General features: G+C 55.0%; 1 protein-coding gene across 3 annotated transcripts; it reads left to right on the top strand.

Moving 5' to 3' along the window:
• On the top strand, nt 1-26,640 carry CYFIP1 (cytoplasmic FMR1 interacting protein 1). Of its 3 annotated transcripts, none has more exons than XM_059678123.1 (30): nt 1-123; nt 213-302; nt 1,485-1,562; nt 1,774-1,875; nt 2,916-3,097; nt 4,280-4,376; nt 4,480-4,608; nt 5,063-5,167; nt 7,391-7,482; nt 8,205-8,322; nt 8,768-8,890; nt 9,654-9,779; nt 10,457-10,623; nt 12,249-12,396; nt 13,470-13,623; nt 14,544-14,700; nt 15,761-15,857; nt 16,784-16,860; nt 16,969-17,077; nt 17,415-17,534; nt 18,282-18,481; nt 18,890-18,977; nt 20,928-21,071; nt 22,050-22,140; nt 22,376-22,506; nt 23,148-23,220; nt 23,616-23,710; nt 24,439-24,677; nt 25,291-25,438; nt 25,885-26,640. In XM_059678123.1, exons 1-30 carry the CDS (start codon nt 7-9, stop codon nt 26,047-26,049), a joined length of 3,762 nt encoding a protein of 1,253 aa, XP_059534106.1. In that variant the 5' UTR covers nt 1-6; the 3' UTR covers nt 26,050-26,640. The 3 variants fall into 3 exon arrangements, with proteins under 3 accessions (XP_059534106.1, XP_059534107.1, XP_059534108.1); XM_059678124.1 differs by lacking the exon at nt 13,470-13,623 and adding an exon at nt 13,091-13,238; XM_059678125.1 differs by lacking the exons at nt 1-123; nt 213-302; nt 1,485-1,562; ... (9 more) ...; nt 10,457-10,623; nt 12,249-12,396 and adding an exon at nt 13,101-13,238.
• Nucleotides 26,641-26,843: the final 203 nt, after the last annotated feature.

The following is a 26,843-nucleotide window of genomic DNA, read 5'->3' as shown; positions in this document are numbered from 1 at the left end:
GCCAGGATGGCGGCCCAGGTGACACTGGAGGACGCGCTGTCCAACGTGGACCTCCTGGAAGAGCTGCCTCTGCCCGACCAGCAGCCCTGCATTGAGCCCCCACCATCCTCCCTGCTCTACCAGGTGGGTGCCGGTGGCCGCACACAGACCGCCTGTGACGCTGACCTCCTGAGATGCGGGCCTCCATGTGATGGTCTTTCTCTTCCTTTCAGCCAAATTTCAACACTAACTTTGAAGACAGAAATGCATTTGTCACCGGTATTGCAAGATACATTGAACAAGCAACTGTCCATTCTGGCATGGTAATCCCCCCACCCCCCGTGTATTAATTTTCAACTGGGGTAATGGCACATCCGAGTGGCAGGTGTCCCCTCTTTTCTATCATCCTGAAAGGGTACCTGCTGAGGAAGGAGAGAAGAGTGAATGAAATGCCTTGTTCGTTTTTTAAAAAGCCTTTGTTTTTCTTGTTATTAAACACCTAGTGACCTGGTGCACAAAATTTGTGTGTGTGGGGGTGTTCCTCAGCCCTGCCTGCACCCTCTCCAATCTGGGACCCCTCAGGAGATGTCTGACTGCCACACATCCCTATCCCAATCCGGAACTGCTGGTTCCTAACTGCTCGCCTGCCTGCCCGATCGCCCCTAACCACTCTGCCTGTCAGCCTTATTGCCCCCAACTCCCCCCCCCCCCCCCCGCCATCCTGCTCGCCCCCAACTGCCCTCCCCTGCTGGACTCATGGCCCCCAACTGCCCTCCCCTGCTGGACTCATGGCCCCCAACTGCCCTCCCAGGCTGCCCTGCTCGCCCCCAACTGCCCCCCCACCTCCTGGCCTGATTGCCCCTAACTGCCTCTGCCTTGGCCCCACCACAATGGCTATGTCCGGAAGGTCTCCTGGTCTAATTAGCATATTACCCTTTTATTAGTATAGATACCTGATCTTTCTGAAAATTTATCAACAGCCCAGAGACAATTTTGAGGAAGCCCATTTTCTCTCCCTCTCTTGTACCCGCACACATGCACCCCCTTGTGATACAGATGGTGTAAATGAAGTGCATTGTTATAATTGTGTATTTTATACCTTCACATTTTGTAAATGTACACAATGTAACTTTTTTTTATCCTCACATGATGACATATTCATTGATTTTTAGAGAGAGAGAGAGAGATGAGAGAGTCACATTGATGGACTGCCTCTCTTAGACTCCCTGGCCGGGGATCCAACGCACAGCCTGGGTATGTGCCCTGACTGGGAATAGAACCCGTGACCTTTGGGTGTACGGGAGGAGCGGTGTGGTCATGGCCGCACCACTGCATCAGTGCCACCAGCCTCCTCACAGCTGTCTCTTACTCAGCAGGCAGGCCCTGGTGCTTGTCTGTCAAAGGCAGTCGGGAGAGGTGATCCCTGCAGTTGTTAGCGATGTGGCATCTCCTTTGCTAGGGATGCTCCCCTGCGTGCCTGACGTTTGCCATGCGCCCCCTTGCAGAATGAGATGCTGGAAGAGGGCCAGGGCTACGCCGTCATGCTGTATACCTGGAGGAGCTGCTCTCGGGCCATCCCACAGGTACCCTGCTGTTCTGCCCCACCCAGCCAGGCCGCGCCCCTCATTACCTCCGCCCAGCTCAGCAAGGCCACAGCCCAACCGGCACAGCCCAGCCCAGCCCCGCCGGAATTCTACCCATCAGAAGTCAGGGACCCCCGCGCTAGCAGCGACTTCCCTCCCTCATTTCTCGCTGGTTGAAGCCTTTCTTTATGTCATACCTGTTTATTCCCAGGTGAAATGTAATGAGCAGCCTAACAGAGTGGAAATTTATGAGAAAACCGTGGAGGTCCTTGAGCCTGAGGTCACAAAACTGATGAATTTTATGTACTTCCAGGTAGGACTGCAGAATGGTCCTAGGGTTTGGTGCCGAGGTTAGGACAGTGCCGCTGTCACTGTCCCCAGGAACTCAGTACAGCACCTGTGTGTGAGTTAAAGCAAACAGATGCTTCAGAGACAAAAGGGAGCTAAGCCTCAGACAGGCGAAAGCGTTGCCTGCTCTTTCAGAATAAACACTTTTGTTTCAATTCTCTCCTTGAGAGCCAATTTGTGTTTTCTTCACGGAGACTGCATTATTTATTTTTCGTTTTGTGAGAGGGATGCAGAATTCTGTATTTTATTTACTTACTAATTTTTAAAATATATTTTTATTGATTTCAGAGAGAGAGGGAGAGGGAGAAAAACCAATGGTGAGACAGAATCATTGATCGGCTGCCTCCTGCTTGCCCCACACTGGCGATCAAGCGTGCAACCTGGGCAAGTTCCCTGACTGGGAATCGAATCTGGGACCCTTTAGCACGCAGGCCTATGTTCTATCCACGGAGCCAAATCGACTAGGGTATAAGGACTGCTTTCTCAGTTCCAAGTACTTTTGTCTTTCTGCCAATTTATACTTTATATTCATCCCATTTTTCAGGTGTTTTCTTTCTCAAACTCACCCTCATTGCTTGCTCAGGTGGTCCTCACCTAAGCTCCTTCTGGCTCCTTGGTTAGGAAAAGTGGCCGCAGGGAGAGGACTTTATTTTTTTTAATTTAATTTTTTGGTTAGTCTTCACCTGAGGATATCTTTCTCATTTATTTTTAGAGAGAGTGGAAGGGAGGGGGTGGGAAGAAAGAGAGAGAAATGTTGATGTGAGAGAGACACATCGATGGGTTGACTCCCACACGGGTCCCAACTGGGGGTGGGTTTTGAACCTGTAACCCAGGTACATGCCCTTGACCAGAAATGGAACCCACGGCCCTCCAGTATGCAGGCCAACGTGCTAACCACTGAGCACGCCTCCAGGGCGGGTGGGTCTGGACACTGTAGTGAAAGCCAGACGTGGAGCTGTCCCTGCGCTGGCAGCGACTTTCCTGACCCCCTCTTTCCGTGCTCAGAGAAATGCCATCGAGCGTTTTTGTGGGGAGGTGCGGCGCCTGTGCCACGCGGAACGGAGGAAGGACTTCGTGTCGGAGGCCTACCTGGTCACGCTGGGCAAGTTCATCAACATGTTCGCGGTGCTGGACGAGCTGAAGAACATGAAGTGCAGCGTGAAGAACGACCACTCGGCCTACAAGAGGTGAGCCTAGCGCTGCGCCTGAGCCCCCTGGAGAGCGCCTGGGAGTACCTGGTGCACTGTGCTTCCTGCACACAGTGGGTGTGCCTCCGGGTGTGTGGAAGTCATTGCAGCTGCTGGCGGTGGGCACTGGCCAGGCCCAGGCCTGTTTTGATTTTGTTGCTTGTTAATCCTCGCCTGGGTCTCTTTTTCCATTGATTTTTAGAGAGAGTGAAAGGGAGAGGGGAGAGAAACATGGGTGTGAGAGAGACACATTGACTGGTTGCCTCCTGCATGCTCCCTGACCTGGGCCAGGGATTATGCCTGGAACCAAGGTAGGTATGTGCCCTTGACTCACATGTTTATTGAGCGCTCAGCACCCTTGGGTGGCAGAAGCACAAAGACCATTTCCTCCTCACAGAGCCTTGGGGTCACTGCACGGGCGTTGGGCTCCGTGAGCGTCTTGGTGAGGGGCAGGTGGGATCTGCAGCCTGAGGGTGCCGCCCCTCCTCACGCTCTGCTCAGGATGGCCCGGTCAGGTGATGGTGTCCCGGCAGTGGGCGGAGCTGGCCCTGTGGAACGCTACAGTGAGGTCCCGTGGAGCTTCCTGGTTTCCCAGACCCGCTCTCCTCGGGGCGGTTTTCTCTTTGAATGCGGAGAAGATCATTGGAAAAGGCGGGCATGGCGTGGCGTGTGCTTCTGGAACACTCTGTGGGTGGCTGGTGGAAGGGAGGGGGTGGGCGGTCAGGGCAGAGCCAGCTGTCTACAGACAGACTTTCTCTAGAGTCTGTCCCCAGTGCTGCTGAAGGCATGACTGGTTAGAACCAGGTGACAAGATGCTGGCTGATGTTGCCTCTTGCCACGCAAGGAATCCGAGCTAGAAAATTCAATTGGAAGAGTTTTTACTTTGCATGTGAATGGGCTGTAGTTACATTGCCTCTGAAATCATACGTCTGCTGCTGTGTCTTTAAAACGAAATTGACATCAGATGGGGTGCATCATCGATCTGCTGCCTCCTGCACGCCCCCGACTGGGGAATCTAGCCCACAACCCGGGCATGTGCCCTGACCCCGAATCCAACCATGACCTCCTGGTTCATGGGTCCACCCTCAACCACGGAGCCGCCCCCACTGGGCTCTTCTTCTTTTTTTAAATCATGAAGCATGCTAGTTGATGACCTGTTTTCTTTTTTCCCTGCTTACAAAGGGCTGCTCAGTTTCTACGGAAAATGGCAGACCCGCAGTCCATCCAGGAGTCGCAGAACCTTTCCATGTTCCTGGCCAACCACAACAAGATCACACAGGTGAGGCTCGAGCCCTCCTGCTCTGGCTGGTGGGGTGTGTGGCTGGGGCTCCAGGGGACAGCGGACCTGGAGCAGGTGGTGGCATGGGGCTCCCCTCTTCCAGTCTCTGCAGCAACAGCTTGAAGTCATCGCTGGCTACGAAGAGCTCCTAGCAGACATCGTGAACCTGTGCGTGGATTACTACGAGAACAGGATGTACTTGACGCCCAGCGAGAAACACATGCTTCTCAAAGTACGTGGGTGGGGACGGCTATTGAGGGCCCCACGGAGGGAGAGACACAGGAGGGTGGGACAGCCAGGATCTGGCCAACAGGCTGTGCTTTGTCTGCGATCCTTTCGTCAACCTTTTTTTAAAATATATATATATATATATATATATATATATTTTTTAATTGATTTCAGAGAGGAAGGGAGAGGGAGAGAGAGATAGAAACATCAATGATGAGAGAGGACTATTGATCGGCTGCCTCCTGCACGCCCCCTACTGGGGATCGAGCCTGCAACCTGGGCATGTGCCCTGACCGGGAATGGAACCATGACCTCCTGGTTCCTAGGTCGATGCTCAGTCACTGGGCCAGGGCTAAAATGCCTTTTCTGGAGAAAGAGTGAAGTGTCATTTCTGTAGGTGCTTGTGGGCAATTAACCTTGTAGGTCTGAGCTTTCTATGCCACTTTGTGCTTTTTCAGGTCATGGGATTTGGTCTGTACTTGATGGATGGGAGTGTCAGCAACATCTATAAACTAGACGCCAAGAAAAGAATAAACTTGTCCAAAATCGACAAGTTTTTCAAGGTGAGTGAGTGACATTTCCATAGACGTGTGACCGTGACGGGTCCTGGGACATTGTGCCTGCTCCCTCCCCGCCTCCCCACACAGGCCCTGCCGGGCTGTGGTCTCGAATGAAGGGGACCATGCCTTGCGTCCCTTGTCTGCCTGGTCACTCAGTTACACTTGTCCTGTGGGTGCCCGCAGCGGCAGTCCTTAAGCTTCCTCGTGGGGTCGCCATCGGATGGTCACACCAGCGTCTGTTGATCCATTCTGTCGTGATGGGCATGTGGTGGTTTCTGGGTTCTCGCCGGGGTGAACGGGACTGCTCAGATTTAGGGACATCTGCACATTTCTGTTGGACGTGAACCCAGGGATGGGATTGGAGTCATGAGCATAAAGGTTTTCAGTGTTTGTAGATACAGCCTCACAGGTTTCCATGGGCCTGCGCTGCTTTGCAATGAGTGAGCGTTCCCCTTGTTCCACTTCCTCGCCAAACCCTTCGGAAGGGGCGCCATCTGGAGGTTGGGCGTGTCATGCGCTCTTTGGGCCTCGATGCCTTAGCCTTTGTGTGCTTCATGAAACGTCACTTGACATTTCTCGGTTTTCCCTGTTCGGTTGTTTCCGCACGTATTCTAGGTGCATGTGCCCCAAAATGCAGCCATTCCCCTACGTGGCTCTCCTTTCACTTTCCTAACAGTGCCATTTGATGAATAGAGGTTCTTCATTTCATTGTTATCCATGTGTCCTTCTTTAATGTCTACTTTAGGGAATGTTTCCATACAGCAGGCTCATGTGTTAGCTTTTGGATGCATCACCGCTCTTTTTCCATCTAGACCTATAGTTTCCCTTGGAACTGGCCTCTGTATGGCGTGAGGTAGGGGTTGGCATTCTTCTCTCTCCCTCTCTCTCTCTCTCTCCCTCTTTGTGATTCTTTTTTTTTTTAAATAATATATGTTTATTGATTTCAGAGAGGGAGTGATAGAAACATCAATGATGTGAGTGAATCATGGATCGGCTGCATCCTGCAGGCCCCCTACTGGGGATCAAGCCCGCAACCCAGTGCCCTTGACTGGAATCGAACCTGGGACCGTTCAGTACATAGGCCAATGCTCTATCCACTGAGCCAAACCAGCTAGGGTTCATTGTGATTCTTTTAATATCTTTATTGATTTTAGAGAGAGAAGAAGGGAGAGGGAGAGAGAGACAGAAACATCAATGATAAGAGAGAATCATCGATTGGCTGCCTCCAGATCACCCCCTACTGGGGATCGAGCCTGCAACCCAGGCACGTGCCTTGCTGGAAATCGAACCTGCGACCCTTTTGTGCATGGAACCACGCTCGATCAACTGAGCCACACTGGCCAGGGCAGGGGTTGACATTCTTGGATTTTTTTTCTCCATATGGATATGTAGCTGACCTGTCCTTTCATTGCAGAGACCATCTTTTCCCACATTGTTCTGTGTTTCGTGGGTCATAAACCAGATGTCTGTCTGTGGCTCTATCTTAGGTCCTCTGTCCTGCCCCACTGGTCTCCATCCATGCTCCAAGGCCACACAGTCCTAGTGGCTGTGGCTTCCCAGTAGAGTAGGTCTGCTCACCAGGAAGTCTTCAGTTATGTTCTTCAAGACTGTCGTGCGTATCATCCCTTCACCTTTCAAAATGCATTTTAGAACTGGCTTGTGATCGCCACACATACTCACCACTTGTAAAACACCTTCCTCTTGGAATATTATTTGGGATTCCATTGCATGTATAGATTCATTTAGGGAGAATGGACTTTGTTAAATTACCAAGTCTTCCAATACGTGAACCTGATATATTTCTCCATTCACTTAAAACTTTAAAATGTTCTCTGGAATTTTTGGTAGTATTTTTGCTTAGAGGTATTGTCTATACTTTGTTTAATGTATTCATACATAATTTCTTTATTTTTGGATGCTTTTGCAAATTCTTTAAATTTTCATTTTCTAGTTGTTGCTAGTATTAGAAATGCAGTTGAATTTTTTATGACCATAGATCTAACCAAAGTCAGATTAATTTACATATTTAAAATGATTTCATGAATGTTGGTACTTGTATTTTGTTCTTGAAGTGAATGTAGAACAAAAAGTGTTCACCACTTTTTTGCACTAAATGATTTGCAGAGAATGCTGTTAACCAACAGTAACCAATGGCTATTCACTCACGTAATTATACGTTTGGTCACTGAACATACATGCTGACCCTATATTTTTCTTTGACTACAGCAGCTCCAGGTGGTCCCACTGTTCGGTGACATGCAGATAGAACTCGCAAGATACATCAAGACCAGCGCCCACTACGAGGAAAACAAATCTCGGTATGACCGTGAGCTGCCCAATAGGATGTTCTGAGATATTCCTATTGTCTTTGTTTTGTGTTTTATGTTTTTTAAGAGAGAGGGAGAGAGAGACAGAAACATCGACGTGAGCAAAGAACATCTATTGGCTGCCTCCCCTACATACACCAACTGAGGATCAAACCCACAACCTAGACAGGATATGTTTTCCATTGCAGGGACGGATGGAGGGAGAGGGGAGAGAGAGAGAGAGAGAGAGAGAGAGAGAGAGAGAGAGAGAGAGAGAGAGAGACCTATGTGAGACACATCAATCGGTTACCTCTCGAATGCTCCCCAGTCGGACCTGGGCCTTAACCTGCAACCTAAGTACGTACCCTTGAGCAGGAATTGAACCCACAACCGTTTGGTATGCAGGCCGATGCTCTGACCATTGATGCACACTGGCCAGGGCTAATTTGATCTTTCCGTCACAGTTGACATTCAGCATGACTTTGCATTGTTTTCCGGGGTGCGGCATGGTGGTGACCTAGTCATATACTTCACAAAGGGGTCCCCCTGGTATGTCCAGCACACACCTGGCACCCCACACAGTTATCACAGCGTGACTGGCTGTATTCCCTGGGCTGCACTAGGCATCGCCGTCAGGAAGCAGTTTGGTGACGAAGGAGAAATGACGATGACTTTTTAAAAACAGGCGGGAGGGGAGCAGGCGGCCCTCCGGTGACCCGCTCCCCTCCCGCCAGGTGGACGTGCACGTCTTCCAGCAGCAGCCCCCAGTACAACATCTGTGAGCAGATGATCCAGATCCGAGAGGACCACATGCGCTTCATCTCCGAGCTGGCGCGCTACAGCAACAGCGAGGTCGGCAGGCCGGCCCCGGGGCCTTACTGTGAATGCAGGACCCACCTCAGCTACAGCCGTCACGCAGCTTAGAGAAAACTAGGCTTATCACTCACAGTCCTGCAGGGCACATGGCCCTGGGGGTCACACACGAGATCACAGGTGGAGAGAGCGGCCAGGAGGGCCTGTGGGCTGTGGGTGTAGCAGATGCCTTTTCCTCAGCAAACTGCAGACTTAAGGGGTTAGGACAGCGGGTAAGGGCCCTGGACCCTTCAGTGCTCAGGCTGAGGCGCTAACCATTAGTGGTGCTGGCCAGGGCCCGATGGGTCTTGTGCCCCATCATGTCACATTTCTGGGCCATGGCCCTTGGGGTGGGTTCCTAGAGCAGGTTTGATGGGACGGGGGAGACTCGGCCAGATTTCTACATGTGGGACGACTTGTCGATGCTCCTTCCTTGATGCTCCAGGTTGTCACAGGCTCCGGCCGCCAGGAGGCCCAGAAGACAGACGCCGAGTACCGGAAGCTCTTCGACCTGGCGCTGCAGGGCCTGCAGCTGCTGTCCCAGTGGAGCGCGCACGTGATGGAAGTGGTAGGCGCCCTCGCTCGCTTGCCAGGAGGCGGGAACACCGGGAACCTGGAGAGCGTCCTCCCCTCCCCACCCCCCCAGACTCATCAAGATATGGACTCAATGATATTTTTTTTGCATTAACTTTGGTTCTGGGATCAAGAACAAATTGGCTTTTTATTTTGGGGCCTAGAAATAAGGTTATATGTCAATTTAAATGGAAGACAATTCAACATATGTTTCAGGCACCTGTGTTACAAATCAATGGCCTCATCTGTTGGCATTGATAGCCTTTAAATTGTAACGTTACGATATTTTTAAAAATATATTTTTATTGATTTCAGAGAGAGGAAGGGAGAGAGAGAGAGATCGATGTGACAGTGAAACATTGACCAGCCGCCCCTTGTAGGCCCCAATCCTGCCCATTGCTTTCCACCCCGGTGACCTTCCATTCCTGGCTTATCCTTCCCGCTGCCCGTGTCTGTCTGCCTGTCCTTCCCGCTGCCCGTGTCTGTCTGCCTGTCCTTCCCACTGCCCGTGTCTGTCTGCCTGTCCTTCCCATTGCCCGTGTCTGTCTGCCTGTCCTTCCCACTGCCCGTGTCTGTCTGCCTGTCCTTCCCACTGCCCCTGTCTGTCTGCCTGTCCTTCCCACTGCCCCTGTCTGTCTGCCTGTCCTTCCCACTGCCCCTGTCTGTCTGCCTGTCCTTCCCACTGCCCCTGTCTGTCTGCCTCCTACACGACCGGCAGCCGAGCACTGCAGTCTGTTTTTCCCTGTCTCTCTGACTAGTATTCGTGGAAACTCGTGCACCCGACGGACAAGTACTCCAACAAGGACTGCCCCGACAACGCTGAGGAGTATGAGCGCGCCACGCGCTACAACTACACCAGCGAGGAGAAGTTCGCCCTCGTGGAGGTGCGTCCGTCTGTTGTCTCTGCCTCCATTGCCACCGGCTCATGTGGGCTCCCTTTTCAAAGGAGAGGAAAACGGGAATAAACCACCTACGTTTGTCATTGCTTCTCTGTGGGGCAGCCCTTTTGCATCTGTCGCAGTTGTCGAAACAGAATAAAATAGGCCGTGGGTACTGATCTCTGCCGACACCTCCCCTGGGGCAGGTCCAGGGGGACAAGAAGTCACCTGGCACCCAAGAGCCGGGAGCCCCTCCCTCTGCCCCCCTGGGAGCCCCGATCCCAGGCTCTGTGTGTGCCCGGGGCGGTGGGCGCCTGGGCTCCCTCTGTCTTCAGGCGTCTTGGTGAACACCAGTTGTTCATTTCACTTACAGCTTCCTGTCTTTTTCTTAAATATGTTTCTATTGATTGAGAGAGAGGACGGGAGAGGGAGAGAGAGAGGAACATCGACCAGGAATCACCAATCCTGAGTGGGAATCGAACCCATGATCTTGTGTATGGGATGATGTTCCGAACAACTAGCCACACCGGCTGGGGCAGAGTTTCTTTCTGTCATTAGCAAATAGACAGTCCTCGTCTGTTTGAAAAGCAGCACAGCCATGGAACAAACCCGAGCAGAGCCCAGTGGTGGGGAGAGGCCGGCCGTGTGCATCGGCCGTCACCCCAGAGCCCGTGTCCCCGCAGGTGATCGCCATGATCAAGGGCCTGCAGGTGCTGATGGGCCGGATGGAGAGCGTGTTCAACCATGCCATCCGGCACACGGTCTACGCCGCCCTGCAGGACTTCTCCCAGGTCACGCTGCGGGAGCCGCTGCGGCAGGCCATCAAGAAGAAAAAGAACGTCATCCAGAGGTCAGCGCCTGCGCGCGGGCGGGATCGGAGGGCTGGTGCGGGTTGCCCTGGCCGTGCAGTCAATGTTCCTCTTATGTCCATACTAGAGGCCCCGTGCACACAATTCATGCAAGGCAGGCTTCGCAGCCCCGTCCCCGCCCCCGCCCGCACCCGCCTTGTCCTGACGCTGCCCGCGTCCGCAGCCACAAACCCTCAGTTCCCTTGTTCCGCGGAGCCCCCCATCCATCACCCCACAGAGGGTGCCCTGGGCCTCCCTCTTTGGGGTGATTGCAGAGCCCCCCCTACATTGATCGATCCGCCAGCTGGTGCCCTGGGCCTCCCTCTCTGGGCTGATCAGTTGAGGCTCCCCTCCCCCTCCCCCTCCCCACATTGATTGCCCCTCAGAGGGTTGCCTGGGCATCCCTCTTTGGGGTGATCGCGGAGCCCCTCCCCAATTCATCACCCTGCTCACCAGTGGCCTGGGCCTCCCTCTGCTGGGCGATCATGGGGCAATGGCAGCCCCCTGACCAATCACATCGCACCCACCTTGACTGGCCTGGTGCCAATGCGTGTCATACTTTGGTCCTCCAGATGGTCGTTCTGCTGTTGGGCCATTTGGTCGATACGCATATTATGATTTTATTATTATAGACTAGGGGCCCAGTGTGTGAATTCGTGCGCCTTTCAAGGAACTATGGCCACAAGGCTACGGTTGGCACAGGGGCAGGTCTCATCCCATCCTCCGCGCCGTGCCCACCCCTCCCGCCACAGCCCCCGGTCCCCTGTCCCCTGTCTGCCAGCAGCCCCGCTCCCGCCGCTGCCGCTCCCATGCGCCCCTGGCACCGGCCCCACTTGTACCCACTGATGGTGTGGAGCGACTGGGGCCAATGCTAGCAGTTGGTGTGAGCGGGCCGCCGCCGGCAGTGGGCGCGAGCAGGCCGCCGCCGGCAGCAGGTGCGAGCGGCGGCTGCTGGTCCCAGTCACCCCTCAGGAGCAGGGGTAGGCGGAGAACCCCTGAGGGATGATCAGGGCTGGCAGTCGCCGCTGGCACCCACTGATGGCGCCGGGCTATGGGGCCAGCGCCAGGCACCAGCAGCGAGTGCGAGCAGGGCCGGCGCCGGCAGCGGGTGCGAGTGGCAGGCAGGACGGTGGCGTGCGGTAGCAAAGAATTTTCAGTAACCACCAGAGGCTCGTCCCGATGACAGTTGGTCTGGCGCCCCCCACTCACCTGCTCCACCATCAGGCCGCGGCCAATGCCCGTCATGTTCTGCGCGCGCCCCCTGGTGGTCAGTGCGTATCATAGTGACTGGTTGTTCAGTTATTACACCATTCAGTCTATTTGCATATTAAGGTTTTTATATTTATGTTTTTATTGGTTTTAGAGAGAGAGGAAGGGGGAGAGAGAGAAAAACACCCATTGGCTGCCTCCTGCACGCCTCACACTGGGGATGGAGCCCACAGCCTGGGCATGTGCCCTGATCAGGAATAGAACCGTGACCTCTGGTTCTTGGTTGACACTCAACCACAGAGCCACTGCAGCCGGGCCACAATCTATTTTTAAAATTCCCTGTTGAGCTGGGTGAGCGTCCGGTGAGATGCTGTGGTGGCCAGTGGCCCCACGGCGTCAGCGCTCGTGCCGTGTTTAGTGTCCTGCAGGCCATCAGGAAGACTGTGTGCGACTGGGAGACGGGGCACGAGCCCTTCAACGACCCAGCCCTGCGGGGCGAGAAGGACCCCAAAAGCGGCTTCGACATTAAAGTGCCTCGCCGCGCCGTGGGACCCTCCAGTACGCAGGTTCTCGTCCCTGGTCCCCCGTCTCTGCCTGTCCCCCAAGAGGGCCAACCCTGAGCGGGGGGTCGGGAAGCGCGGTCAGGAGTGAAGTACGGTCACCTCTACGCTCGGACAAATCCCGTCTTGCCTGTGTCTCTCCGGCCCCTCTGTCCGCGGCCCGCGTGGGTCCGAGTGCTGCCCGGGACAGCCCAGGGACTGCCCGGCTCGCTCACTTGCATGCAGACCTTAGTCTGACGGCCCAACGCCCGAGTCCAAAATACGGGTGACCGTCCGTCTGTATTCACGCTGCTTCTCAGAGGCTGTTTCGGGGCACGGGAACGTTTTCACGTTGTGCTGCAGAGTATTATTCCTGAAGAGACAGCGTGGAGAGATTTAAAAGTGTAGCTTCTGTGCCCGGAATGGAGTCACCACCGCTTTGTTTCTCTCGTTCGGCCCCCAAGCAGCTTTCTCCTGACTCACACCTGCCCCCCGCCCTCTGCTTTCTCCTCCCGTGGGGGCCCGGCCCCGCCTGCCGGCCACCAGGATCCCCAGCAAAGCACGTTGCTGGCTGTGAATGGGACGCTCGGTATCTGGGAGGAAGCCCCGTCCGGGTCCGTCCGCGGTGTCTCCCTGCGTCCCGTGTGTGTGTGTGTGTCCCCGCTCCGCGTGTCCTGTGACTAACGCTCTCTCCGCCTCTCCCGTGTCTGTCCGTGTCTAGCTGTACCTGGTGCGCACCATGGCAGAGTCCTTGAGCTCCGCTGAGCTGCTGCGGCAGCTCAAGTCTCTGGGCATGGAGAGGCTGGTGCATGTGGTTAACGCGTTTCTGAGGCAGTCCTACGCCTACCCGCCTCTCTTAACCTTCGGGGGTAAGACATGGTTCGTTACCTTGCTGACGTTCAGGGCACGGAGGCGGATGCCCCTTCGCAGGTCCTTCCTCCCACGCAGCAGCCCGCGGCCACTAGATGGGCGCCCAGACCCCTTAGCGGAGCCCGGCTCAGGTCAGGGCCTCGGAGCAGCCTCCTGGGGCTGAGCAGCGTCTGGCGCGACTAACGCTCCCTGTGTGTTTTCTCCCGCCAACGTGTCCCTGGATAACGCAGCTTTACATGGTGAGAACCATGCTAGAGTCCCTCATTGCAGACAAAAGTGGCTCCAAGAAAACCCTGAGAAGTAGCCTTGAGGGGCCCACCATATTGGACATAGAAAAATTCCATCGAGAGTCCTTCTTCTACACTCACTTGATAAATTTCAGCGGTAAGAGACACTGCTGACCAGCGCCCGGCCCAGCATGCTCTAACACCGCTAACACCGTCCAGAACGCTTCCGCCTGCTGACCGTCCCCGCTGAGGTCCCCGCACGCACCCGCACCAGGTGGTGACGTGTGGTGACCCTGTAGCCACCTTCACCTGCTGCCGTACACGCATGGCCGGCCGGGTGCCCCTCCGAGCGGCATGGCCTGTGGACGGGTGAGGGCCGTGGGGCCGTGGGGCCCTTCAGCCGCACAGGGTCTGACACGACCAGCGAGCGTCCCCTCTGGCAGTGATGTGCGCAGTGGGCAGGTCCCCTGGCTCAGGCAGCTGCCCCGGGGAGACGCAGGGCCCCTGGACCAGGGCGCCGGTGGGGGCCCTTGGTTGTCCTGTCACAGCCGTGTGCTCCCAGCGGGAGGCCCCGTCTTGGCTGGGACGCTGCAGGTTTGCAGTGAATAACGAGCTTTTTGCTTTTCACTCCATCGCAGGGCAGAAGCATAAAAAACAGTCCTTTTGCACTACCTAGACCCCACGGAGTGTGCAGGAAATGCCACGTCTGCTCCCCAGCAAAACAGGGCCGTCCTGGTCTCACTGCTCCTTTTCAAAAGCACTTTCCTCCCAGCCCCCGAGGCCCACAGGGCCCACGAGAGGCACCGATGTCCCTGTCAGATCCACAGCCCCGACGCTCCCTCTGTCCTTCCCTGGGTGAGAGCGGGCACAGCCCAGGTGGCTTGCCTGCAGTCAGGTGTCCCGTACCTAGTGTTAGGGGCCCGAGACCCTGCCCACTCACCACCCCCGCATGGCTCCGGGCTGACGGCAAAGGACCTGGTGCACGGCCCTCGCCCTGTCTGTCTGTCTGTCTGTCTGTCTTTGTCTGTGAGTCTGTGCCGTTGGCGGAGACTGACCCGCTGCCGTCCGCACCCCCAGAGACGCTGCAGCAGTGCTGTGACCTCTCGCAGCTGTGGTTCCGCGAGTTCTTCCTGGAGCTCACCATGGGCCGGCGCATCCAGTTCCCCATCGAGATGTCCATGCCCTGGATCCTGACCGACCACATCCTGGAGACCAAGGAGGCGTCCATGATGGAGTGAGTGTCCCGGGCCCTGCGGGCTCTGCGGTGGTGACCGGGGGCTCTGTTGGCTTTGGGGAGGTGAGAGGTGGAGGCGGGGCTGGGCTGTTCTCGGTGCTTAATTTGATGCCGTGATTCTAGGGGAGAGACAAGAGAGTCATACAAGGGACAGGTTTCTTGTCTTTTTTTTTTTTTAACGTTTTTATTGATTTCAGAGAAGTTGGGAGAGGGAGTGAGAGAGAAACATCAATGATGAGAGAGAATCATCCATCAGCTGCCTCCTGCACAGCCCCCACTGGGTATCCAGCCCTCAACCCGGGCCTGTGCCCGAACCAGGAATCGAACTGTGGCTTCCTGGTTCATAGGTCAACACTCAGCCACTGAGTCATGCCAGCCAGGCAAAAATAATATACTGTTAAAAATAAAAAGTCCTCATTGTTGTGTTTATTAAGAAAAAAAATTTAGAGGCCCGGCCAGCGATCAGGGCCGATCTGTGGGGCAACCAGCGGGGCGATTGGGCCCCCGCTCACACTCGCCCTGGCCGGCCTGGCACTGCCCACTCGCCCCACCCCCCCCCCCCCCGCTGCTGCTGCCAGTCACATCTCTGCAGGGAAACTGGCAGGGTGATGGGGGTTGCCCCCCGCTGGCACCCGCCTTGGCTGGCGGCCTGGCACCGCCTGCTTGCTGGCACCGCCGCCACCGCCACTGGCTGTGGGCAGCTCCTGGGTTGACCATCTGCCCCCTGGTGGTCAGATCATAGCGACCAGTCATTCCGCCGTTCGGTCGATTTGCATATTACCCTTTTATTAAATAGGATAGGATGCCACGTCCTTGTGGCAAACACCTTTGAAACAGGATCAGGGAGACGGTGCAGCTGCTGGAGGCCTGTGGCTCGGGCATGGCCCACGGGGTGGGTTCGATGCCCAGGCTGCTCCCTCAGGGCCTCGCAGGAGCCGAGCCTGGCATTTGAAGGGATTGGTTTTCCTCATGAGAGGAGAGGAGAGCAGAGCAGAGCGGGGTAGCTCTCGGGTCCGGGGAAGCTGCGTGTGCGAGGCTGGCTGACCGCTCCCCTCTGCAGGTATGTCCTCTACTCCCTGGACCTTTACAACGACAGCGCCCACTACGCCCTCACCCGGTTCAACAAGCAGTTTCTCTACGACGAAATCGAGGCAGAGGTGAGTCCCCAGGCACCTGGAAGGAGCTCTTCCATGTCCTCTGTCTGGGGGTCGGAGGAAGCAAACCTGCCCTCTGACACAATGAGGTTTAAACAGCAGCGATGTTTGACATCGATATTTGGGGTCAGCCCTCTGTCTGCGGCTCTGTGCGGCTGCTCCGTCACAGCAGGAGCCGGAGGGGAGGAGCCGGTCCTCCCGGCAGCTCGCCCGTGGTGACGGCGCGGACACGTGCACGCGCTGCCCGTGCTACAGACACGGCGATGGCCTCCCGTGTGTGTCTTCCCAACAAGAGCCTCTGCCGGTTGCCGTAGCCGTTTGCGTCCTTTGCATCCCCGGCCGTGTTTCCTGCAAAACTGGACATGCAGACCTTCTGACCACCGTCCCCTGTGCCCCTGGCAACCCCCACTCACTCTTCTGCATTTGAGTGTGTGGTTTTGTTAAGATTACACGCGTGAGACCATACAGTACTTGTCTCTGTCCAGTTTATTTCACCTAGCACAGTGCCCTCAACATCCACCCATGTTGCTACAGGGTGTGGCAAAAGCAGGTTTACCGTTGTCATATGGAAAATAATACAGTTAACAAGAATAACACAAGAATAAACTCTGCGCACACAACACCGTGGTGACCAGAGAGAAGGGTGGGGGCAGGAAGGACAGGGCAAAGGGGGTAAATGGTGATGGAAGGAGACGTGACTTGGGGCGGGGACCACAGTACAATAGACGGATGACGTGCGATAGACTCTCCGTCTGGAACCTATATAGTTTACTAACAGATGTCACTCCAATAAATTCTGTGTTTCGGGTGTTCACAGCTGTGAACCTAGTCTTGCCCCACCCTGCATATATCACGTGTTCTTCATCGAAAGGGTTATCTGATCTCCGTGCAGGGAATTAAAATGTAACGTCTGCTTTATTCTTCTTCAGGTGAACCTGTGCTTTGACCAGTTTGTTTACAAGTTGGCTGACCAGATATTCGCATATTATAAGGTGATGGCTGGAAGGTGAGTATGTGTTCTGTGGTTTGGGGAGGGCACCTTGGGTAGCTTGATCTGATGTTCGCATTAAAATTCAGAGCCTGTGAGCAATGTCCTCCCTTCCCTCCATCCTAGTTTGCTTCTGGACAAACGGTTGAGATCCGAATGCAAGAACCAGGGGGCCACCATCCACCTCCCGCCCTCCAACCGCTACGAGACGCTGCTCAAGCAGAGGCACGTGCAGGTGAGGGCCTTGCCCGCATGGCGCTCCTGGACCGGCGTCTGAAACAGGGACGCTTCCTTATAAAGTGTTGAGAGTTTAAAGGAAACAGTTTCTGTTGGATAGCCTGCAACACGAGGGAAGACTTGCAGCGCTGTGCACCAGGCCCCGCCCGGATTCCTTTTTTTAAAAAATTATCTTTTTAATGATTTTTAGAGAGAGGGGGAGAAAGAGAGACACATTGATGTTGGAGCGAAACATGTTTAAATGTGGTGCATTATGTCTTCCTCTTACGAGTTTCCAGGGGGGACGTGCACATACATGGTTTCAGCAGTTCACCCTCTCACCCTCCCACCCCCAGCTCCTGGGCAGGTCCATAGACCTCAATCGCCTGATCACGCAGCGCGTCTCGGTGGCCATGTACAAGTCCCTGGAACTGGCTATCGGACGGTTTGAAAGTGAAGACCTGACCTCCGTCGTCGTAAGTGCCCTTTCTTCCCTCGGGCTCGGCCCAGAGTTGGATACAAGTCACAAGGATCGTAGCTGCTTGTATTTTCGTCCTTCTCGACACATTGAACCAATGACACGTTCAGTGTTCTGTCCAGAAATCAAAACATAGGCACTCATTAAGCTTGGCCTTCTTTTAGCAGAGAATTCTTTTAAAGAGAATTTCATACAGTGGATAGACAACAGAGGTCCAGCATACATATCATTCATATCATATGGTCCCTGAAGAAGAAAGCCAAAGCAACAGCATGGAAACAACATTTAAAAACTTCTTAATATGTTTTTATTGGTGAGAGAGAGAGAGAGAGAGAGAGAGAGAGAGAGAGAGAGAGAGAGAAACATAGATGTCAGAGAGAAATATTGACCGGCTGCCTCCTGCAACTCCCCGCACTGGGAATCGAGCCCACAACCTGGGCATGTGCCCCGACCAGGCATCAAACTGTGCGTGACCTCCTGGTTCATAGGTCGATGCTTAATCGCTGAGCCCCCCGGCCAGGCAGGAGGGGCATGTTAAAGGCAACCGAGCAGCCATGAGAAACCTGGGTGTGAGAAACCCACTCCTGCCGCCTGGCAGACCCTGCCTCACGCATTCTTGGTCCAGCTCGCTGACCACACCCGGTGTGTCGGCTCCCTCCCGCCCCCCTATGGCGCCGCCCCGTGGGGAGTGGATGCCGCTGTCTGGGCCCCGTTCTGTCCTCACTCCCGTCCTGTGTTCACGCAGGAGCTGGACGGCCTCCTGGAAATCAACCGCATGACACACCAGCTGCTGAGCAGGTACTTGTCGCTGGACAGCTTTGACGCCATGTTCCGGGAGGCCAACCACAACGTGTCCGCGCCTTACGGGAGGATCACGCTGCACGTCTTCTGGGAGCTCAACTACGACTTCCTGCCCAACTACTGCTACAACGGCTCCACCAACCGGTGAGCCCCCCCGCCCCGGGGTCCGAGCCGCCCAGGCCAGGCCCCCCAGGTCCCGGTCGTGTCCTCGCTGCCACGGACCAGGCTCCACCAACCGGTGAGCCCCCTGGGGTCCGAGCCGCCCAGGCCAGGCCCCCCAGGTCCCGGTCGTGTCCTCGCTGCCACGGAACAGGCTCTCCTGGGTTTGGAGACTGTTTGCTGGGCTCCCTGATGCTCTTCGTTTCTGAGCTCTGGGCACATGTACCAGCCTTCACAGAGTTTGTATCTCGTGCACATTCTAGTTTAGATTTCTCTGAGTTTTTCTCTGATTATTATTTCAGTTAATTAGCAGAAAGATTTAACTGATGTTTAATGGAAAAATTATGAATATTTAAACGTCATTACATTTTCCTTTTCCTTGTTCTTATTTAGATTTGTTCGGACAGTGTTACCGTTTTCCCAAGAATTTCAAAGAGACAAACAGCCAAATGCTCAGCCACAGTATCTGCATGGGTCCAAGGTAGGCTTCCTGTGTGTGTGTGATGATCGTTAAGTTCACCGTTTAGCATATGTTGAAGTTTCATTTAAATCAGTTCAGTTCCGATGGTTTAGCTCTATCATGCCAGGTATAAAATGTTATTGTTTTATTGATTGGTTGATTTTTAGAAAGTGAGGGAGGGAGAGAGAGAAACATTGGAGTGTCGATCCGCTGCCCCCTCTCGCCCCTGAGGCTGCAGCCCCGGCCCGGCCCTGACCAGGCACGGGAGTCGAATAGGCCACCCTGTGGGGCACCGGACAACACCCACTGAGCCTCCCGGGACAGGGCAGCACGTCATTGGGCTTTTGGTTTGGGTGCACAACTCATCTCACCACAGCTGATTTTTGGGGGGAGCAGGGCTGTATTTTATTGAGTCAAAAAAAACAAATAAAACTCCGAACATAGTGACTCAGATTACAAAAGATACACCCATAGCCCTGGCTCTGTTGGTTGGGTGTCATCTTGTGCACCGTAAGGTCACTGGTTGAGCTCCAGACCCAGGCACATGCCAGGGTTGTGTGTATCTCTCCCTCTTTCTTTCTCTCTCTCCAAAAAAAATCAATAAACTATTTGTAAAAAACAAATAATAATAATAACATGCTCTCTCTCCAAGGAGCATGGCCATGCCCTTCCCATCCCCCCTCACCGTCCCCCTGAGGCATATATCTCCTAAACTCCAAGGGACCTCCCAAGTCTCGCACCTGGGGGAGCAGTGGGCAGCGGCAGGTCGTCCTGGACCCCCGAACCTGCCTCTAAGGCCCCCTTTGCTCTGACTTCTCAGGGAACCACGGCAGCCCAGGCCGGGCTCTCCTTTTGCTTCTTCTCGGCCAGCGATGGCGAACCTATGACACTAGAACTCATTTTCTTGGTTGATTTTCCTTTGTCAAATGGCATTTAAATCTATAAAATAAATATCAAACATATAAATCTTTGTTTTACTCTGGTTGCAAAGATCAAAAAATTTCTATGTGTGACACGGCACCAGAGTTAAGTGAGGGTTTTTCAAAATGCTGACACGCCGAGCTCAGAAGGTTCGCCATCACTGCTCTAGGCTCTTCCTTGTTTCATTGTTCTAAATGTGTTTTTGCTGCAGTCAACAAATTCTTGCCTTTCTAGCAAAAAAAAAAAAAAAAGAGAGAGAGAGAAAGATACACCCACTGGAAGCAGCACGGGGGGGTAATAGCAGCCTCTCAGGGAGGGCCGGGCACGACAGGCTTCCTCTTCCGCACGCCCTCTGTGGTGTGTGTGCCCTCTGCTCGCTGGTGTTTGTGCTGTTCCCTTTGAAGTGGTGTCCCCTGTGGGCTGAGCAGCCCTGGGCTCTGTGGTTGGAAACTCGGGGCTGAGATTTGGGCAGGACGTCCCCCTCGAAGGTGCAGAGAGGAGCCGGTTCACAGAATGACACAAAGGGGCCCCTTTAGGCCCTTTCAGCTGAGAAAGAAACAGTGCGTGTCCGTGGGGCCGGCCAGGAGGGCACTGGGTGAAAGGGAAGCCGGGTCGGTAGACGTAGAAGCGGCCTGGGTTCCGAGGACACGTGGGATTTCGAGGGGAGAGGGAGGCTGCTTCCATCTGCTGCGCGGCCTGCAGCGCGTTTATTGCACCGAGGAGCCCGTGGGAAAGAGGAACTGGGCGCCGAGCTGGTTTTCCTTGTCGGGGTCCTCACTTCCTCCTGCCCCGGAGTCTGAGGGGTTGAGGAGGGGCCAGAAGTCTGGCCTTTGAAGGGAGGGCGTTCTGAGACTGACCCCAGATCCGCGCAGCCCCGGGGGGGGGGGGGGGCCACGCCATCTCAAGGGGTAGATTCGTGGGGTTGGTTCTGAGAGAGGTTCCCCACAGCTCTGTCTGTCGGTCCCGCTGCCCAGAGGCGTCACCTCGCGTGGGGCCACCTTGTGAAGGCGTGGAGAGAGGTCTCATGCGGCCGGCGTCCTGTGTCCGCAGGCTCTGAACCTGGCCTACTCCAGCATCTACGGAAGCTACCGGAACTTCGTGGGGCCCCCACACTTCCAGGTCATCTGCCGGCTGCTCGGCTACCAGGGCATCGCGGTCGTCATGGAGGAGCTGCTGAAGGTCGTCAAGAGCCTGGTATGTCCCTCGGGTGCACGTCCTTCCCCCCCGCCTCCCGGGAAGGGCCGGGCCCCATTCCAGTCGGGGGGGCTTTCCCCCTCCCCGAAATGTCAGACACCAGCTGGCATGCAGCTCAGTTCTGGCACTGCCCAGTTCCCATCAGATTCCCCCGGTTAAGGGCTCAGCCCCACAAGACTGCCCCCAGGCCCCCGACTCCAACCGCATGTCCGGGCTGTCGCCTGAGCCTCCGATCCGCTGCCATCGGTCAGCGGCTCCTGCGGGCCCCCCCCCCCCGCCCCCGGGTTAAGTTGCTAGAGCAGCTCACGGGACTCAGGGAGCTAGTTCCTCCCCAGGTGAGACGCTGTCATGCGTATGTGTTCCGTGCACTTATCCGAGAGACCTTGGTAAAACCTGAGCCCATTGTTTCAAGATTCTTTGTTGCCCAGTATTGATGTTCATGTCTTTCCATGTTTCATAAACTAATCAAGAGAAAGCTTGAAGCTCAGTGTCTGTCCATGTAATTTAAGTGCTTAACGCAGAAGCGGATGGGATTCTAAGATGACAGAATCTACACTATGGAGGTCAGGACCCAAAAGCAATTAGAATACAGATGAGTGGGGTCGTTGCCACAGCCGTGACCCATGACATACCCCTGCCAGGACCCCAGTGTAGCCGCCCTCAAAGCCGTGGCCCCTGGCAGGTGGTTGGTGCCCACAGTGACCTGGTCTCTGTTCTAACTGAGGAATCCAGAAACCAGCCTGGTGGGCGTCGCTTCCTCGTGCCCTGCCCTCCCTGGGTCGTGCCTCCAGCCACACGCGTGGCCACAGCCTCCTGCTGGGAGCTGTTTCCGAACCTGCACTCACTGGTTTCACAGCCCAGAGGGTTGTCAGTCCTTCACGCCGCCCCGCGTTTTAGACCCCGCGTCACTGGTCCCGTGGGCCGCCCCACCTCAGGGACGGGCCCGGCTGGTGGCTGACGCAGCCCCTGTCTCCGCAGCTGCAGGGCACCATCCTGCAGTACGTGAAGACGCTGATGGAGGTGATGCCCAAGATCTGCCGCCTGCCCCGGCACGAGTATGGCTCCCCCGGTGAGCACAGGCGTCTCGCAGGACGGCGCGGGGTTGAGGGGGAAAGAGGCTGTGGAGCCGAGGGGCAGTGCCCGTTGCTACACGGACCACCCCTGCGGGAGATGTTGGTGTCAGGGCGTGTGGCGTCTCCTTCCCGGGCCTGGCGGCGGTGCCAGAGGGTGTTCTGTGGGCACAGGCTGTGCCGTGGGGGCTCGGCCCTCCAACACCCCCAACTCTGCCCCCCTCTCGCCCCCAGGCATCCTGGAGTTCTTCCACCACCAGCTGAAGGACATTGTGGAGTATGCGGAGTTAAAGACCGTGTGCTTCCAGAACCTGCGGGAGGTGGGCAACGCCATCCTCTTCTGCCTGCTCATCGAACAGAGCCTGGTGAGCGAGCACCCACCCCGCCCCAGCATGGCCATCACCCCCCGGGGAAAAGGGGCGTTGGTGAGGGGCTACATCTGTGGGGTGACTCGGGGGGAAGGGCAGGACAGCGCCGCCTTGTTCATAACTCTTTAGACCAGCCGTGGGCAAACTACGGCCCGCGGGCCGAATCTGGCCCGTTTGAAATGAATAAAACTAAAAAAAAAAAGAAAGACCGTACCCTTTTATGTAATGATGTTTACTTTGAATTTATATTAGTTCACACAAACACTCCATCCATGCTTTTGTTCCGGCCCTCCGGTCCAGTTTAAGAACCCACTGTGGCCCTCGAGTCAGAAAGTTTGCCCACCCCTGCTTTAGACGTTCACTTTCATTATGTTCCCTACCCTTGAAACCCAGAAGTGCAGTGTAGTGCATGTGAGAATGTTCTAGTGCGTGAGCATGGTACACAGCCACACAGGGACCCCCCTATGGAACTGACCCTCCACATGGGCGGGAACTGGGCGTCTCCGTGGAGAAGTCCGCGTGTACGTGGACCGCGTCGCTCACACCGCGCCGTCCAGCGTCCCCTGCCACCTTCCCCAGACGGCTCTGTCCGTCCCCTGTGAACTGGCTCCCTAACGCCACCTTCTGCTCCGTCCCAGTCTCTAGAGGAAGTGTGCGACCTGCTGCACGCAGCCCCCTTCCAGAACATCCTGCCGAGGGTCCACGTGAAAGGTGAGCCCGCGCCCCCGGCGGAGCCGGTGTCCAGGACGTTAAATAAACGGGAAAGCGGAAACCTTCGGGGCTCCCTGCGATGTGCTCTCCTCACGTGCTTCTCAGCAGATGGGCTGGGTGCGGGGTGTGGGCCCAGAGGGACTGGAGTTCACTCTGCTGTGCTTCGCTTCTGATTATATTTTCAGTAAATTTTCAAAAGTGAAGGTTGAACAGAAAGTCATTCCTGTCGCTTTGAGTTAAAACATCAAAGGAGTCGGTTCTGCACGTGCATTTTCAACGATAATCTGCACGGACCATGTCACTTCCACAGCCTTCCCTTTGTTTTCTTATGTAAACTGTAACTGCTGTGATCATTCGCACAAAGACAGAGTGTACGCTAATTTTTTCCACTGCAGAGGGAGAGAGGCTCGATGCCAAAATGAAGCGACTGGAATCCAAGTACGCCCCCCTGCACCTCGTCCCTCTGATTGAGAGACTGGGGACCCCTCAGGTAACCTGGGCGGCCGTCGCTGTTCATAGGGCGTCCACGTCAGGCCTGGGTGAGGCTGGGCGTGCAGGCTCTGGGGGAGCCCAGGCCAGGAGGCATCAGGGTGTTGGACGGGTCCACTCGGCCCCGGGGTCTCCAGGGGGCGTTCGTAAGGGGACCTGGTCACAGGGCATCTCAGATCGGGAATCAGCTGCTTCCCGTGAACGTGCGTAGAACACCCCCTGGCAGGTGAGCCGTCTGCAGAGGTGTCGCCTGCTCCTGGTGTCCATTCCTCATGAAGAAGGCTTGGTCCCGGGTGTTTAAGAACAGACGAGGGGTAGGGATGGGGGGTCCGACCGGAGGCCAGGTATCCGGGTAGAGCTCCACGGTCCTCAGTCTGGGCACGTCACCCTTTTGGACCGGACGATGCTTGGTTGTGGGGCTTTCCTGTGACTTGTCGGCTGTGACACAGTGTCCCGGGCCTGTGCCCATTAGCTGCTCCTAGACCTGCCCCGTGTGGTGACGATGGAAGTGTCTGCACACGTTGCCGCAGTTCTCTGCAGGCACCGTCGCTCTGTCCTCGGCCGTGAACCCCATTGAATCGTGCAAGACGTAGGGAATACCTGACCTTTATTTGGTTTGATGCTTCTGCAAGTGAAGATCATTTTCCATTAAGTCAGAGAGAAAACAGGGTTTGTTGGTTCAGCCCTTGACCTCCCGTGGGGCCCCATCACGCGCCTTCCTTCCCGCAGCAAATTGCCATAGCGAGAGAGGGGGACCTGCTGACCAAGGAGCGTCTCTGCTGCGGCCTGTCCATGTTCGAGGTCATCCTGACGCGGGTCCGGGCCTTCCTGGACGACCCCATCTGGCGCGGGCCTCTGCCCAGCAACGGGGTCATGCACGTGGACGAGTGCGTCGAGTTCCACAGACTGTGGAGCGCCATGCAGTTTGTGTACTGCATCCCTGTGGGCACGCACGAGTTCACCGTCGAGTAAGTGTGTGCTCCGGGCACAGGGAGGCGGGTGCTGAGCAGCTTTAAAGCTTCTGAAGTGCAGGTCTCACGTGACTCGGGGCTCAGCCTCTGGGAGTCGACCCAGGAAACTTAGGCACGTGGGTGTGCATTCCTCCAGCGAGGGCCCCAGCCTCCTGAAGTCCTTCAAGGAGGGTGTGTGATCGAAAAACAGGTTAGGAAACGGGGTCCAGAGGAACCCAGAGGGGTCTTCACCAGGAACAGGGACCCGCCACCAGCTGCCCAGTTTTCCCAGCAGATGCCTGGGTCGTGGACGTCTGGAGACAGAGACGGATGCAGGAAAGACTTTCATTGGTCGCCCATTCTGCTCATGGCTTCTTGTTTTTTTTAGTCCTCACTTAATATTTTTCCATTCATTTTAGAGAGAGAGGAAGGGAAATTGAGAGAGAGAGAAACATCAGTAATGAGAGAGAATTGTTGATCAGCTGCCTCCTGGACACTCCTCAGTGGGGATCAAGCCCGAAATCCTGGCATGTGCCCTGACCGGGAATTGAACCCTGACCTCCTGGGTTCACAGGTCGACGCTCAGTCACTGAGCCACACTGGCCAGGTGCTGACAGCTTCTTGTTTGCAGGCAGTGCTTTGGCGATGGACTGCACTGGGCCGGCTGCATGATCATCGTTCTCCTTGGGCAGCAGCGGCGCTTTGCTGTCCTGGATTTCTGCTACCATCTGCTGAAAGTCCAGAAACATGATGGCAAAGACGAGATTATCAAAAACGTGGTACGTGGACAAAAGCCTTGTGTCCTACGGTGAAGTTTCATAGTAAAGCATGCTTTCAGTCTATGACAACTTCTTTCTCGGGGGATGTTTTCCATCCCAGCACGTAAGGTGCCGCCGAGTGAAGCTTCCCTTTCATTCTCAAAATGAATCGTAATGAAATTGGTGAGTCAGGAAGTCTGACAGTTAAAATACCAAGTCTCCCATTTTTATCCTCTTCAGGGTTCTTAGATCTGTGTGTTAATGTGGAGCCTCACGGGACCCACGATCAGGCCCTTGGCCTACTGCCTGGTCTCCTGGCTTCCTTTGTGGTCGTCAGAGTGTGCCTTTCAGCTGCTCTTTAGATCTTTTTATCGTTTTCATTTTCTGAAATGTTTGTCATTGAATTCTAGAAAACACTCAGACATTATCTATTTGTCTACGTATCTATCTCATTTTCCCTGTGGCAGCCTTTGAAGAAGATGGTGGAGAGAATCCGCAAGTTCCAGATTCTTAATGACGAGATCATCACCGTGTTGGACAAGTACCTGAAGTCGGGCGATGGAGAGAGCACGCCCGTGGAGCACGTGCGCTGCTTCCAGCCCCCGATCCACCAGTCCCTGGCCAGCAGCTGAGGACATGCCTGTGGCTGCTTAGGGAGTCCCAGTCCTGGCTGCATCAGTAACTGTAGGGCATGTTGTTCTTGTCACACGCAGTGAGGTTTGTAGGGACTCGGTCAGTGTCCTTGTACCTGTGAAAGGGCACTTTTCGATCTGAAAGCCTAAATTTATAAAATTGACTTATTTTTCTAGCCTAAAATTGTCTATGCTTTTGGTAACTAGGAAGCTTGAGACTATTGGCTGCAAATTGCTGCCTTCCCGTTCTTACAGTTATTTTCCGTTTTTCTGTGAAATGTCCAAGTGCCACCGGGGTCATCCGTGTATCCCTCAGCCAGGGATCAGTGACGTTCAGGGACTCCAGCAAGGAACATAGCTGATTGTAATAAAAGTCGCTACTAATTAAAGTGGAAATTAATGATTGTTTAGCTTTTGTTAGGCCTTTTGCTAATGATCTTTTATGAATTAAAGTCATTCTTTCCTTCCCTATTTGTGTCAGTTATTTCAGAAAAGAGTGAGCTTGACTCCTTGTTTCTACTAAATCCATTTGTAACATCTAATGTGTGAGGGATGATTTAAAGGGTGTAGAAATAAAAGGAATGAAACCTCCTTGCTGCTGTTCATTTCCTGTGACCACCCTGTGTGTGTTGGCTTGGACAAGGCACTTCTCTGCTTATCTGGGTGCACAGACTGGGTCCTTGGAATCTGAGTCTTGCCCACCACAGCTTCGGAGGAGGAGTAAGTTATCTCTGTCTGTGGACACAGAGCACCGACTCCAGGTAGGACCCATGCACATGCTACTGAAAATGCAG

This window comes from Myotis daubentonii, chromosome 21 (genome assembly GCF_963259705.1).
Source record: "Myotis daubentonii chromosome 21, mMyoDau2.1, whole genome shotgun sequence".
NCBI classification, from domain to species: Eukaryota; Metazoa; Chordata; class Mammalia; order Chiroptera; family Vespertilionidae; genus Myotis; species Myotis daubentonii.
This window is presented reverse-complemented; position numbering and strand designations above follow the sequence as displayed.

Bases quoted from the DNA above. Each gene is read 5' to 3' on its own strand.
- CYFIP1 (XM_059678123.1), top strand. From the start codon at position 7: ATGGCGGCCCAGGTGACACTGGAGGACGCGCTGTCCAACGTGGACCTC. The intron at 303-1,484 runs GTAATCCCCCCA...GCCCCCTTGCAG, and splicing joins CAACTGTCCATTCTGGCATG to AATGAGATGCTGGAAGAGGG. The intron at 15,858-16,783 runs GTGAGTCCCCAG...ATTCTTCTTCAG, and splicing joins ACGACGAAATCGAGGCAGAG to GTGAACCTGTGCTTTGACCA.